The sequence below is a fragment of the Mobula birostris genome, chromosome 8 (assembly GCF_030028105.1).
Source record: "Mobula birostris isolate sMobBir1 chromosome 8, sMobBir1.hap1, whole genome shotgun sequence".
Taxonomy (NCBI): domain Eukaryota; kingdom Metazoa; phylum Chordata; class Chondrichthyes; order Myliobatiformes; family Myliobatidae; genus Mobula; species Mobula birostris.
Window position 1 is genome coordinate 68,122,927 of NC_092377.1, and position 13,507 is coordinate 68,136,433.

The following is a 13,507-nucleotide window of genomic DNA, read 5'->3' on the forward strand; positions in this document are numbered from 1 at the left end:
GTTCCTGCCTAATAACATCCTATTTCCCCCTACCCCAATTAAATGTTTTCCCAAATTATCTGCTCCTATCCCTCTCTAGCACTATGGTGAAGGAGATAAAGAGTTGTGGTCACTATCTCCAAAATGCTCTCCCACCGAGGGATCTGACACCTGACCAGGTTCATTTCCCAATACCAGATCAAGTACAGCCTCTCTTCCCGTTGGCTTATCTACATATTGCATCAGGAAGCCTTCCTGAGCACACCTAACACACTCTGCCTTATCTAAACCCCTTGCACTAAGGAGATGCCAATCAATATTAGGAAAGTTAAAATCTCCCATCACAACAACCCTATTATTATTACATCGTTCCAGAATCTGTATTCCCATCTGCTCCTCAATACCCTCCAAGTGTATTCTCATACTCCAATCTTCCTTTCTAAATCAATCTTATTGTCTTCCTTTGTTTAATTCTAGATAGCTCCCACACCTCAACTTAACATGATTTCCCTTTGGATCTAACACCATCTCTTATTTCTTCCATAAACCTTGATTGAACCATTTTTCCTGACATAATAGTCTGCCAGAAGGAATGGATAATTACAATTCATGCATACACTCTTTATACATTATCAAATGCCCATCTACCCATTAAGTAAACTAACTCATGCTATGTGGTAACATAACCAATTAGAGTTTCAAAGTATCAAATTGCTTTCTAAAGTTTCTTAAAGTTTGTCCTACTTATTCCCACATTTTCATCTACGTAGAGCAGGCAGCAACTCATTTCCAGGTTGGCGCGTTACGATGAAAAAGACATTCCTCTGAGCAGCACGGGAGCTACTGCTGCTTCGCGTGTTGCTCCAATGATCAGTAACTATACAAAGTCTGGACATTCTCCTTGAGAGCGGCTGGATTTCCCCCACATACCCAGATTTCCTCTCAACACCGGACACATGGATTAGTTGGTTATTGACTCCAGTGTAGGAGAATTGGAGATTGATAAATTCCAGAAGGTGAGAATGAGAAGACTGCAAGGTCATAAGCACGGGAGTGGGACTGATTGTAATGTTCTGCAGAGCCTGCGTAGACACAAGTCAGCTGAGCAGCCCAAAATGTCATAAGGAAATATGAGGAACATTAAAAATGAATGTGCAAAACACTATGTGAGTCAGAATGAGTATTAAGACAACTAGTCATAGTCATACTTCATTGATCCCGAGGGAAATTGGTTAAACCAGCATAATTTAGCAACCACAATTGGGATCCTGGATGCAGTTGTCAGCATGTACACAATACGATATGCTGAGATAAATCTATTATAAATTTAAAACACTTGAAATATTTGGAGTGAAAGCATGAATAATCCAACAATGGAGGTTTTCTCACCATGACGACAAACTCAAGACAGATTTAACAAAGGTTGACGAAGTATTACTTCCACTGTTGAATCAGCAGCAATGAGACACAGATCATCACTACAAGATCAGTGAGGAAGTTAGAAGAATATTTTGTCAAACATGTTGTTAGAAAGATGGATCTTTTAGCACAAAACACCCAGCAGGTCTGGTGCTATACACAGCAATTTCAGTGAACTCAATGAAAGGTGGAATAAATAATGAAAATAGGTATTACCAGGGAATGAGATTAAGTTAAGGAGCCAGCCTTGGCCTCATTTTTCTTTGATTATCCTTTACATAAGGCAAACGCATTTATAAAAAGCAACATGAAAATTTAATTAATGCTGCAAAATTAAGGATTTTAGCACTGGGTGCGGTACTCAACATCTCATCAACAGAAAAAATGGCAAGTAACTACAGTACAAAATCCGTATTTAAAAAAGGGAACTTCATTTCATTTGACGAAAGATGAATAGTTAGCTCTAGACCATTAATACATCACCAATTGCACTTCAAGTTTGCCATTGGCTGTTATGTGCTTTAGGATGCCATGAGAGGCGTGACATCTTCTCTTTCCCATAAATGATTACGGTCATTAGTTGTTAGTTCTCATGAAACTTGTTTATTTATTTATTTGTTTGTTTTTCTTTTTCCATATTATGTATTGCATTGAACTGCTGCTGCTAAGTTCACAAATTTCACAACACATGCTGGTGATAATAAACCTGATTCAGATACTTTCAAACTGTTCCAAAGATCAAAGAACAATCAGTGAATGAAGCAACAGCTCTGCCTTGTGGTGGTACTTGGTTATTGCAAGAAACAGATCCCCTTCTTCAATGTGCTTCAGCTCTGTCAAGCTGTTGGAAATTGATGCTTGAGAATCTGAGATTGTCTTTTAACAATGGAACTTAATGCATCCAGTAATAACACCTCACTTTCCAACCATCCTAGTATCATAGCAGTATGTTGTGGCTTGTTTTGTTCCCTTTCAATAAGTTATAATGTTACTTACCAATAGTCTGGCACTCCAACTCTGTGCTAGTGTGTGGACCCTGTTCCAACTAGTGTTCAGTGCACAAAGGTTATCCTCCAGAATTCCTTCACTGCCTTCGACCAGACATTGCAGGGCTGCACTACTCTCAGTGATACCATTGAGTTCACTTTTCTTTGCCACCAAATCTTTCAGGATCAGCTGTTTTAATAAAAATATATGTATTGTCCATTTTTAATTATTTGGCTGCATAAAGCATCCATCTTTAAGAGAAACAGCATGTTAAGATATGATTAATACTAACAATACTACAGAGTAAAATTTAAATCAAACCTGATCACCAGTTGGCCTACATCAATCCTGCTCTATATCAAACTTAATATTTCATTTATAAATGACTCCTTTCATGGGCACCCCGATGATAGGCTGATCCAGAAAATGAAGATACATGGGATATTGGTACATTAGACACAGGAACTAGCTCAGCCAGGGAAGAAAGAGTAGTAGTGGAGGGATGGTATTCTGAGTAAAGTTCTATGACGTGTGGTATTCTACAAAAACAATGCTGGGACCCCTATATGATATAATTCGGACAGAATTGTCAATAATCTGATTAGGAAGTTTGCAGAAAACACTAAAAATCGATGGAGCTGTGGATAATGAGGAAGGTTGTCCAAGTATTCAGCAAGAAGTACTTAGCAAATGATAGGTGGAGTTCAGAAGGTGCACTTTGGGAGGTGAAATGTAAAAGTATATGGTAAGTAGCAGACCACTAAAAGCTATGATGTACAGAGTGATCTTCAATTTCAAGTCCATAACTCTCTGAAAAGTAGATAGGGTGGTAAAGGTGGTGCATGACATACTACTTGCCTTCATTGGTCAGGGTACGGAGTATAAAAATCAGGAAGCATGTTGCAGCAGTGCAGACCTTTGGACAAGCCACATTTGTAAAATTATGAAAGGAAGAAATGGGATATTTCATCCCAAGTCATTTTCCCCTGGGTGGAAACATCAAACATCGGAGGGAACAGATTTAGGGTGAGAATGGGAAAGTTTAAAGAAGGTTTTTTCTAATTTGTTTCTAAATGTACAGAGTGGTAGGTGCCTGGAATGAGATGCCAAGGGAAGTTATGGAAGCAAATACAACTGGCATTATGTTCGACACAGACATCATGGATCAAGCACCTGTTTCTGGTCTATATTCGATGAGGCCAATTAAATTAGAGAACAAAGTACTTACTTTAATCCATTTGATTTCTGCATCTAAGTTATCAGACCTCACTTCTCCAGAAGATTTAAGGTTCACTTCACCTTCGGTTGAGGTCAGCCACTCTGACAGTGATTTGGTCTCATTCTTCCATTTGCGAGATAGCTGCAAGGCCTTTTCAAGGTCCTGCTTCCCTTCAGTGACCTGCAAGCCAATGGCAATGTGTGTGAAAGACTGGGTTAGTACCAAATTATTGTAATGGAATTACCTTGCAGGTGGCTTCAATTTCTCAACCATGCAAAACCTTCAAATCAGCTTCTTACCTTTGAGGAGTTACCTTCACGCTGTTAAAAAGAGCAATTCCAAGCACAAACTTTTCCTACACATGCCTCATGAGGCCACCCCACCCAGGCAGTCACCAGTCATGCACTTCACCTTGGATGCCCCTGGTGGTCGACCTTACCATTTTGCTCTGGATGCCTCCAGCCCCCTGACCTGACATCTCACCTCCAGCTTACTACAGTGCAGTTCCCTGGCCCTCTACTTTACTTGCCAACTGGTCACGAGCACTCTGCCTCAGTATCTGGAGGGCTTTTCCATTTTTACCTATATGATCTATTGCTCCTTGGTAACCCTGGGCCTTCCCCTTCTCATCTGCAAACTTCAGCTTTTTTAACCTGTGGGCACTAGACCTTGTAGGCCATAAATTTTGTTCTTTCTTCCTTCATATCAGCATTTTCAAAGTTTAGTCACTCTGAAGGAAGTTGAATATTTTTAGTTTTGCATTTTTTTCATTCAGGAACAAAGGATAGGTGAATGAGAATGAGGCAGTTATTTCGCCATAATGAAGGCATCAACATCTCACAGGATCTACTCTGGGCCCAGCATACTGATGCAATCATAAAGGCGGCAACCCTAGTAATTTCTAAGGTAGGGACATGTTCGGCACAACTTTGTGGGCCTGTATTGTGCTGTAGGTTTTCTATGTTTCAATATTTCATTTGGAGTATGAGATTTGGTATGGCACAAAAGATTCTAATAAATTGCTACAGATGTACCAAGGAGAACATTCAGACCAGTTGCATCAAGATTGAAAACAACTACAGAAGGTTGAGGACTCAGCTGGCTCCATCATGGGCAATGGCCCCCACACTAAGAAAGCATAGTCAAAAGGCAATGCCTCAAGGCGGTGGCAAAAATCACTTAGGGCCCTCACTATGCAGGGCATGCCCTTTTCTCATCACGACCATCAGGGATGACATACAGGAGCCTGGAGAAGCACACTCAGTATTCTAGGTCTAGGAACAGCTTCTTCCCTTCTGTCACGACATTTCCGAATGGTCCACGAACACTAATTCGCTATTTTTCTCCCTCCTTGCACTTTTTAAAAAATCTACTCCTTATTGTAATTGATAGTAACTTTGTACGCATTGCACTATACTGCTGCCACAAACATACGAACCTGATTCTGGTTCTCTCACACCTTGACAAAGACCCATGCTGGCTGACCCACACAGAGATTCCTCTTTCTTGGTACCTTTACTAGAGGTAACATTCCTACCTCCATCCTATCATGCCCCACAAAAATTTCATCTTTCAATGAGATCAATTTCTTTAAAAGCTTGTGTTCAAACTCTGATTTTTCAACAGAGGTGAAACCTTCCACCTCAGAATCGACAGGGTGAACTTTTGATGCACTCATTCCACTGCAATTATTTTATTACCTAGGTAGACCAACCAGATCTGTATATAATATTCCAAGAGGAAAGCATTCATGTTGGAACACAAATTAACTACTACTTTTCTGAAAGTAAACTCAATATCTTACTATCATATAACCTTCCCATTCCAAATCAAGACCATTTTGAATCAAGGAGTAGAAAGCTACTAGGAATGGAAACAATTGCTATGATATTGGAAAAATGCTTTCCTTGTCCTTTCAGTTCTATCAAACATGTATTCAAGTGCACTACATATCTGTTTTTAAAAACATGTACTTTTCAAAACTAATAGCAGACAACTAAAAAAGCAGTAAGAAAAAAAAAATAAATGAAATATGAAGGCAAGCTAGCCAATAATATAAAAAAGGATACCAAAAGCTTTTTCAGATTTGTAAAGAGTAAAAAGAGGCAGGAGTGGATAGCAAACAACAGGAATTCTGCAGATGCTGGAAATTGAAGCAACACACATCAAAGTTGCTGGTGAACGCAGCAGGCCAGGCAGCATCTCTAGGAAGAGGTACAGTCGACGTTTCAGGCCGAGAACCTTCGTCAGGACTAACTGAAGAAAGAGTTAGTAAGAGATTTGAAAGTGGGAGGGGGAGGGGGAGAGGAGTGGTATGAAGTTCAAAGTCCATTTTATTATCAAAGTATGTATACATTGTACAACTTTGAGATTCATCTCCAAACAGGGAACAATGAAACAAAGAAACTCAAAAATAAACCCCATATATATGAAATAAGATTGTCTAACACCAAATGTGCAGAGAACAAAAAAAAACATCATGTCTATCAGAAAATAAAATAATCCACAAAGACTGTCAAACACCCAAAGTGCAATGAAAACAAAACATTATGCAAACAGTACTGCAAGTAAATAGTGTTTCTGAACTGAAGCGCACTAGAGAGTCCTGTAGTTGAGTAAACATTGTGGAGCAGCAATCTTAATCAGCCTTTTAACCTATCTTAAAAAGCAAACAACAGGAATTCTGCAGATGCTGGAAATTCAAGCAACACACATCAAAGTTGCTGGTGAACGCAGCAGGCCAGGCAGCATCTCTAGGAAGAGGTACAGTCGACGTTTCAGGCCGAGACCCTTCGTCAGGACTAACTGAAAGAAAAGTTAGTAAGAGATTTGAAAGTGGGAGGGGGAGGGGAGATCCAAAATGATAGGAGAAGACAGGAGGGGGAGGGATGGAGCCAAGAGCTGGACAGGATATGAGAGGATCATGGGACAGGAGGTCCAGGGAGAAAGACAAGGGGGGGGAGGGAAACCCAGAGGATGGGCGAGGGGTAAAGTCAGAGGGACAGAGGGAGAAAAAGGAGAGTGAGAGAAAGAATGTGTGTATAAAAATAAATAACGGATGGGGTACGATGGGGAGGTGGGGCATTAGCATCAGGTTGGAGGCTACCCAGACAGAATATAAGGTGTTGTTCCTCCAACCTGAGTGTGGCTTCATCTTTACAGTAGAGGGGGCCGTGGATAGACATGTCAAAATGGGAATGGGATGTGGAATTAAAATGTGTGGCCACTGGGAGTGATGTCCAGTCCTTATATACTTCCATCCCCCATCAGGAAGGGCTCAAAGTTCTCCGCTTCTTTTTGAATTCCAGACCTAATCAGTTCCCCTCTACCACCACTCTGCTCGTCTAGCGGAATTAGTCCTTACTCTTAATAATTTCTCCTTTGGCTCCTCCCACTTCCTCCAAACTAAAGGTGTAGCTATGGGCACCCGTACGGGTCCTAGCTATGCCTGCCTTTTTGTTGGCTTTGTGGAACAATCTATGTTCCCTACCTATTCTGGCATCTGTCCCCCACTTTTCCTTCGCTGCATTGACGACTGCATTGGTGCTGCTTCCTGCACGCATGCTGAGCTCGTTGACTTTATTAACTTTGCCTCCAACTTTCACCCTGCCCTCAAGTTTACCTGGTCCATTTCCGACACCTCCCTCCCCTTTCTAGATCTTTCTGTCTCTATCTCTGGAGACTGCTTATCCACTGATGTCTACTATAAGCCTACTGACTCTCACAGCTATCTGGATTATTCCTCTTCTCACCCTGTCTCTTGCAAAAATGCCATCCCCTTCTCGCAATTCCTCCGTGTCTGCTCTCAGGATGAGGCTTTTCATTCCAGGACGAGGGAGATGTCCTCCTTTTTTAAAGAAAGGGGTTTCCCTTCCTCCACCATCAACTCTGTTCTCAAACTCATCTCCCCCATTTCACGCATATCTGCCCTCACTCCATCCTCCCGCCACCCCACTAGGAATAGGGTTCCCCTGGTCCTCACCTACCACCTCACCAGCCTCCAGGTCCAACATATTATTCTCCGTAACTTCCGCCACCTCCAACGGGATCCCACCACTAAGCCCTTCCCCCCACTCTGCTTTCCGCAGGGATCGCTCCCTCCGCGACTCCCTTGTCCATTCGTCCCCCCTTCTCTAACTTCCGCTAATGCCCCACCTCCCCCTACTACCCCATCCGTTATTTATTTTTTTACACACATTCTTTTTCTCACTCTCCTTTTTCTCCCTCTGTCCCTCTGACTATACCCCTTGCCCATCCTCTGGGTCCCCCCCTCTTGTCTTTCTCCCCGGGCATCCTGTCCCATGATCCTCTCATATCCCCTTTGCCAATCACCTGTCCAGCTCTTGGCTCTATCCCTCCCCCTCCTGTCTTCTCCCATCATTTTGGATCTCCCCCTCCCCCTTCCACTTTCAAATCTCTTACTAACTCTTCCTTCAGTTAGTCCTGACGAAGGGTCTCGGCCTGAAACGTCCACTGTACCTCTTCCTAGGAGATGCTGCCTGGCCTGCTGCGTTCACCAGCAACTTTGATGTGTGTTGTTTTAACGTATCTTAAAAGGTAGTAATCGGGGACAAAGAAATTGCGGACAAACTGAATGCTCTGCATCAGTCTTCACTGTGAAACCAGGCCAGAAAATCAAGCGTGTTGGAGACAGAACACAGTGTAGTCACTGTTACTGGGGTTTGGGAAGCTGAAAGGTCTGAATGTAGATAAGACATGTGGACCAGATGGACTACCATCCAGGGTTCTGAAGAGGCAACTGAAGAAGAGATTGTGGAAGCACCGGTGATTATTTTTCAAGAATCACTAGGTTCTAGAATTACCGAGGACAGGAAAAATAGCATACATCATTCCACTCCTTATGAAAAGAGGGAGGCAAAATACAGGAAATTAGAGGCCAGTTATACCGACCAGTGGTTAGCAAGATTTTGGATTCCATTATTAGGTATGAAGTTTTGGGGTTCATGATAAAATAGGCTAAAGTCAGCATGGCTTCTTCAAGAGGAAATCTTGCCTGGCAAACCTGTTGGAATTCTTCAAGAAAATAACAGGCAGGATAGACAGTGGATATTGCTTATTTGGATTTTCAGAAGGCATTAGACAAGGTGCCACACATGAGGCTGCAAAACAAGAATGGTAGTACAGGAAATATACTAGCATGGAGAGAAGAATGGCTGACTGGCAGAAGACAAAGTGTGGGAATAAAGTGGGTCTTTTCTGCCTGGCTGCTAATGAATAGTGATGCCTCTCAGGGATTGGTGATGGGTCCACTACTTTCACATTAAACGTTAATGATGTGGCTGATGGAATGGATGGCTTTGTGGTCAAAATTGTTAATGATACAAAGATAGGTGAAGAAGCAGGTAGTAAGTGCTGAGGAAGCAGGGAGTTTGCAGAAGGACTTGGACATTGGTCTCATTGAAACTTACCAAATAGTGAAAGGCCTAGATAAAGTGAACTTGCAGAGGACGTTTCCACGGGTGGAAGAGTCTAGGATCAGAGAGCATGGCCTCAGAATAGAAGAATATCCCTTTAGAATAGAGATGAAGAGGAATTTCTTCAGCAAAAGTTGGTGAGTCTGTGGAATATATTGCCAAAGATAGCTGTGGAGGCCAAGCCATTGGGTATATCTGATCAACTCTTGATCAGCAAGGACATCGAAGATTATAGGGAGAAAGCAGAGAATGGGACAGAGGGAAAATAAATGAGCCATCATCAATTAGCAGAACAGACTCAATGTGGCAAATGGCCTAATTGTGCTTCTACTGAGTGTCTTGTGGTCATTTCATAATCAAGAGTTTGAATTTGAATAAACTCTTAACAAGTTTTTACACTAGTAAAAATGAACATAATTGAAGCAGCAACTAACCATCTCAATCATTTTTATCAGTCATTGCACTGCATTACTTACCTGAGCACCCAAGTCATTATACAGGAGCTTCAAGGCTGTCAACTGCTGATCCATCTGTTTAGGGTTGTCCGTCTGCTGTTTCTGAACAATCTGCCTTCCAGTCTTTATCACTGTTTCCACTTCAAGCTTCACCTCACTCAGAGTTTTATACAGTTTCTAAAGGAAGTGTTCAGAAAACCAACACAGCGATGAAATTTACTATCAGCACAACAATGAATTGCATATTAAGTATACTTGGTCCTTGTTAATGGCATATTGCCCCTTTGTAATTGCCAAATACTTATTGTCAAGAAAGATGGGAGAAAGGAAAAGTTCTCATTAAAACTGAATTCCAAACAACCCTTGATTTTACTTGCGTGATGATATAATTTTTTCCCAAAATTAATCAGTTAAATTAAACCATGCTCCACTTTTAACATGAAAGGCATATAATAGAGTAAAGTTTATTCCCAAGGGTAGAAATACCAAATACTTAAGCACTTAACTGCCTCTCGGTTTTTTTCACAACCTTGCTTCCCATTTTTCTATTTTCAATTTATGATTTATAATTTAAATTTTTAATATTTACTAATTTTAACATTTTAATATTTATAATCCAGGGAGTGTGAAGCACAGAATCAAGTATCGCTGTGATGATTGTACATTCTAGTACCAATTGTTTGGCGACAATAAAGTATAAAGTACTTGGATTTAAGATGAGAGAGAAAAGCTTAAAGAAAATATGCAAGGCAAATTTTTTTATTACAATGTGTGCCAGGCCCCAAGACAGATAAACTAGCAACATTTAAGAGGTCTTTAGACAGGCAAAGAAAAAGACAGGGAGAAAGAGAAAAACCATTAGCTTAAATTGATATGACGGATGGCATAGACATCCTGGTCTGAAGAGCTTGTTCTCGTGTGATACTGTTTTATATTCTATATGCTTTATATTCTCCATGCTTAAGATTATTTCAACTATAAATAACTTCACTAAAATTATGACCTACACGCGTAGATAGCAATCAAAATCTAAATCACAATTAAAACATTCAGTTAAACAGTTTAATCCTTCTCTAATGTGATGTATACATGCACTTCTGATTTGTAATCATACATCTTCCAGATGTACATATTCAATTAAGTGCGTGCAGACCTAAAACATCACGTCACATACATGACCGTAACATGAATGCAAATCGGGTATGATATACATGAACAAATATCCCAATGAGCTTGCCTACTGTTACACATTTATTTGCATTTCTGATAGAGTCCACGATTATCTGATGTAAATGCGTGCATCTCCATAACAATTTTCGCCTTCTTTCCAATAAAATATATTTATGACATAATACAATCAATAATGCAATTTCAATTATTATGAGCATATACCTGCAAGAAAAAGTTTGTGAACCCTTTGCAACTACCTGGATTTCTGCATGAATTACTCATAAAATGTGGTCATATTTTCAAAAGGTGCAGAAAACAAGTTACTGCTGGAAGGAAACCTGCACCCATGACATCTGAACCTTTCTTCAGCTGATTTGCTACTGCTTATACATTGTGAGCTATGAAGTTACTTTATAAATAGTTTCATTATTACAGTGAAAAGAACCATTTAACAGTTACAAAGAGCAAAACCTAGTTGTAAAATTAACTCAAACACGAGGAATTCTGCAGATGCTGGAAATTCAAGCAACACACATCAAAGTTGCTGGTGACGCAGCAGGCCAGGCAGCATCTCTAGGAAGAGGTACAGTCGACGTTTCGGGCCGAGACCCTTCGTCAGGACTAACTGAAGGAAGAGCTAGTAAGAGATTTGAAAGTGGGAGGGGGAGGGAGAGATCCAAAATGATAGAAGACAGGAGGGGGAGGGATGGAGCCAAGAGCTGGACAGGTGATTGGCAAAGGGGATATGAGGGGATCATGGGACAGGAGGCCCAGGGAGAAGGAAAGGGGGGGGGAACCCAGAGGAAGGGGTATAGTCAGAGGGACAGAGGGGGGAGGAGAGAGAGGGGGGGAGGAGAGAGAGGGGAGGAGAGAGAGGGGGGGAGGAGAGAGAGGGTGGAGGAGGAGAGAGGGTGAGGAGAGAGGGGGGGTAGGAGAGAGGGGGGGGGAGAGAGGGGGAGGAGAGAGGGGGGAGGAGAGAGGGGGGGGAGGAGAGAGGGGGGAGGAGAGAGGGGGGGAGGAGAGAGGGGGGGGAGGAGAGAGGGGGGAGGAGAGAGGGGGGAGGAGAGAGGGGGGAGGAGAGAGGGGGGAGGGGAGAGGGGGGGAGGAGAGAGGGGGGGAGGAGAGAGGGGGGGAGGAGAGAGGGGGGGAGGAGAGAGGGGGGGAGGAGAGAGGGGGGGAAGAGAGGGGGGGAGGAGAGAGGGGGGGAGGAGAGAGGGGGGGAGGAGAGAGGGGGGGAGGAGAGAGGGGGAGGAGAGAGGGGGGAGGAGAGAGGGGGGAGGAGAGAGGGGGAGGAGAGAGGGGGGGAGGAGAGAGGGGGGGAGGAGAGAGGGGGGGAGGAGAGAGGGGGGGAGGAGAGAGGGGGGGAGGAGAGAGGGGGGGAGGAGAGAGGGGGGAGGAGAGAGGGGGGGAGGAGAGAGGGGGGAGGAGAGAGGGGGGGAGGAGAGAGGGGGGGAGGAGAGAGGGGGAGGAGAGAGGGGGGGAGGAGAGGGGGGGGAGGAGAGGGGGGGGAGGAGAGAGGGGGGAGGAGAGAGGGGGGAGGAGAGAGGGGGGAGGAGAGAGGGGGGAGGAGAGAGGGGGGAGGAGAGGGGGGGAGGAGAGAGGGGGGAGGAGAGAGGGGGGGAGGAGAGAAGGGGGGGAGGAGAGAGGGGGGAGGAGAGAGGGGGGAGGAGAGAGGGGGGGAGGAGAGAGGGGGAGGAGAGAGGGGGGGAGGAGAGAGGGGGGGAGGAGAGAGGGGGGAGGAGAGAGGGGGGAGGAGAGAGGGGGGAGGAGAGAGGGGGGAGGAGAGAGGGGGGAGGAGAGAGGGGGGAGGAGAGAGGGGGGAGGAGAGAGGGGGAGGAGAGAGGGGGGAGGAGAGAGGGGGGAGGAGAGAGGGGGGAGGAGAGAGGGGGGAGGAGAGAGGGGGGAGGAGAGAGGGGGGAGGTGAGAGGGGGAGGAGAGAGGGGGGAGGAGAGAGGGGGGAGGAGAGAGGGGAGGAGAGAGGGGGGAGGAGAGAGGGGGGGAGGAGAGAGGGGGGGAGGAGAGAGGGGGGAGGAGAGAGGGGGGAGGAGAGAGGGGGAGGAGAGAGGGGGAGGAGAGAGGGGGAGGAGAGAGGGGGGGAGGAGAGAGGGGGGAGGAGAGAGGGGGGGAGGAGAGAGGGGGAAGAAGAGAGAGAGGGGGAAGAAGAGAGAGAGGGGAAGAAGAGAGAGAGGGGGAAGAAGAGAGAGAGGGGGAAGAAGAGAGAGAGGGGGAAGAAGAGAGAGAGGGGAGGAGAGAGAGAGAGAGAGACATATAAATAAATAACAGATGGGGTACGAGGGGGAGGTGGGGCATTAACGGAAGTTAGAGAAGCCGATGTTCATGCCATTAGGTTGGAGGCTACCCAGACGGATATAAGGTGTTGTTCCTCCAACCTGAGTGTGGCTTCATCTTTACAGTACAGGAGGCCGTGGATAGACATAACAGAATGGGAATGGGATGTGGAATTAAAATGTGTGGCCACTGGGAGATCCTGCTTTCTCTGGCGGACAGAGTGTAGGTGTTCAGCAAAACGATCTCCCAGTCTGCGTCGGGTCTTGTCAATATATAGAAGGCCACATCGGGAGCACCGGACGCAGTATATCACCCCAGCCAACTCACAGGTGAAGTGTCGCCTCACCTGGAAGGACTGTCTGGGGCCCTGAATGGTGGTAAGGGAGGAAGTGTAAGGGCATGTGTAGCACTTGTTCCGCTTACAAGGATAAGTGCCAGGAGGGAGATCAGTGAGGAGGGATGTGGGGGGACGAATGGACAAGGGAGTCGCGTAAGGAGCGATCCCTGCGGAAAGCAGATGGGGGAACAGAAAGACGTGCTTAGTGGTGGGATCC

The 13,507-nt window shown here is 44.6% G+C and overlaps 1 protein-coding gene across 6 annotated transcripts in view; it reads right to left on the reverse strand.

The window, feature by feature from the left end:
• LOC140201367 (utrophin-like) overlaps positions 1–13,507 on the reverse strand; it is a 524,122-nt gene that overhangs the window by 328,399 nt on the left and 182,216 nt on the right. For all 6 annotated transcript variants that reach the window (XM_072265376.1, XM_072265377.1, XM_072265374.1 and 3 more), the window contains 3 exons: positions 9,516–9,671; positions 3,614–3,784; positions 2,395–2,574 (listed from right to left, as the gene is read on the reverse strand). In XM_072265376.1, coding sequence (XP_072121477.1) covers positions 2,395–2,574; positions 3,614–3,784; positions 9,516–9,671 — 507 coding nt within the window. The remainder of the gene's footprint in view (positions 1–2,394; positions 2,575–3,613; positions 3,785–9,515; positions 9,672–13,507) is intronic.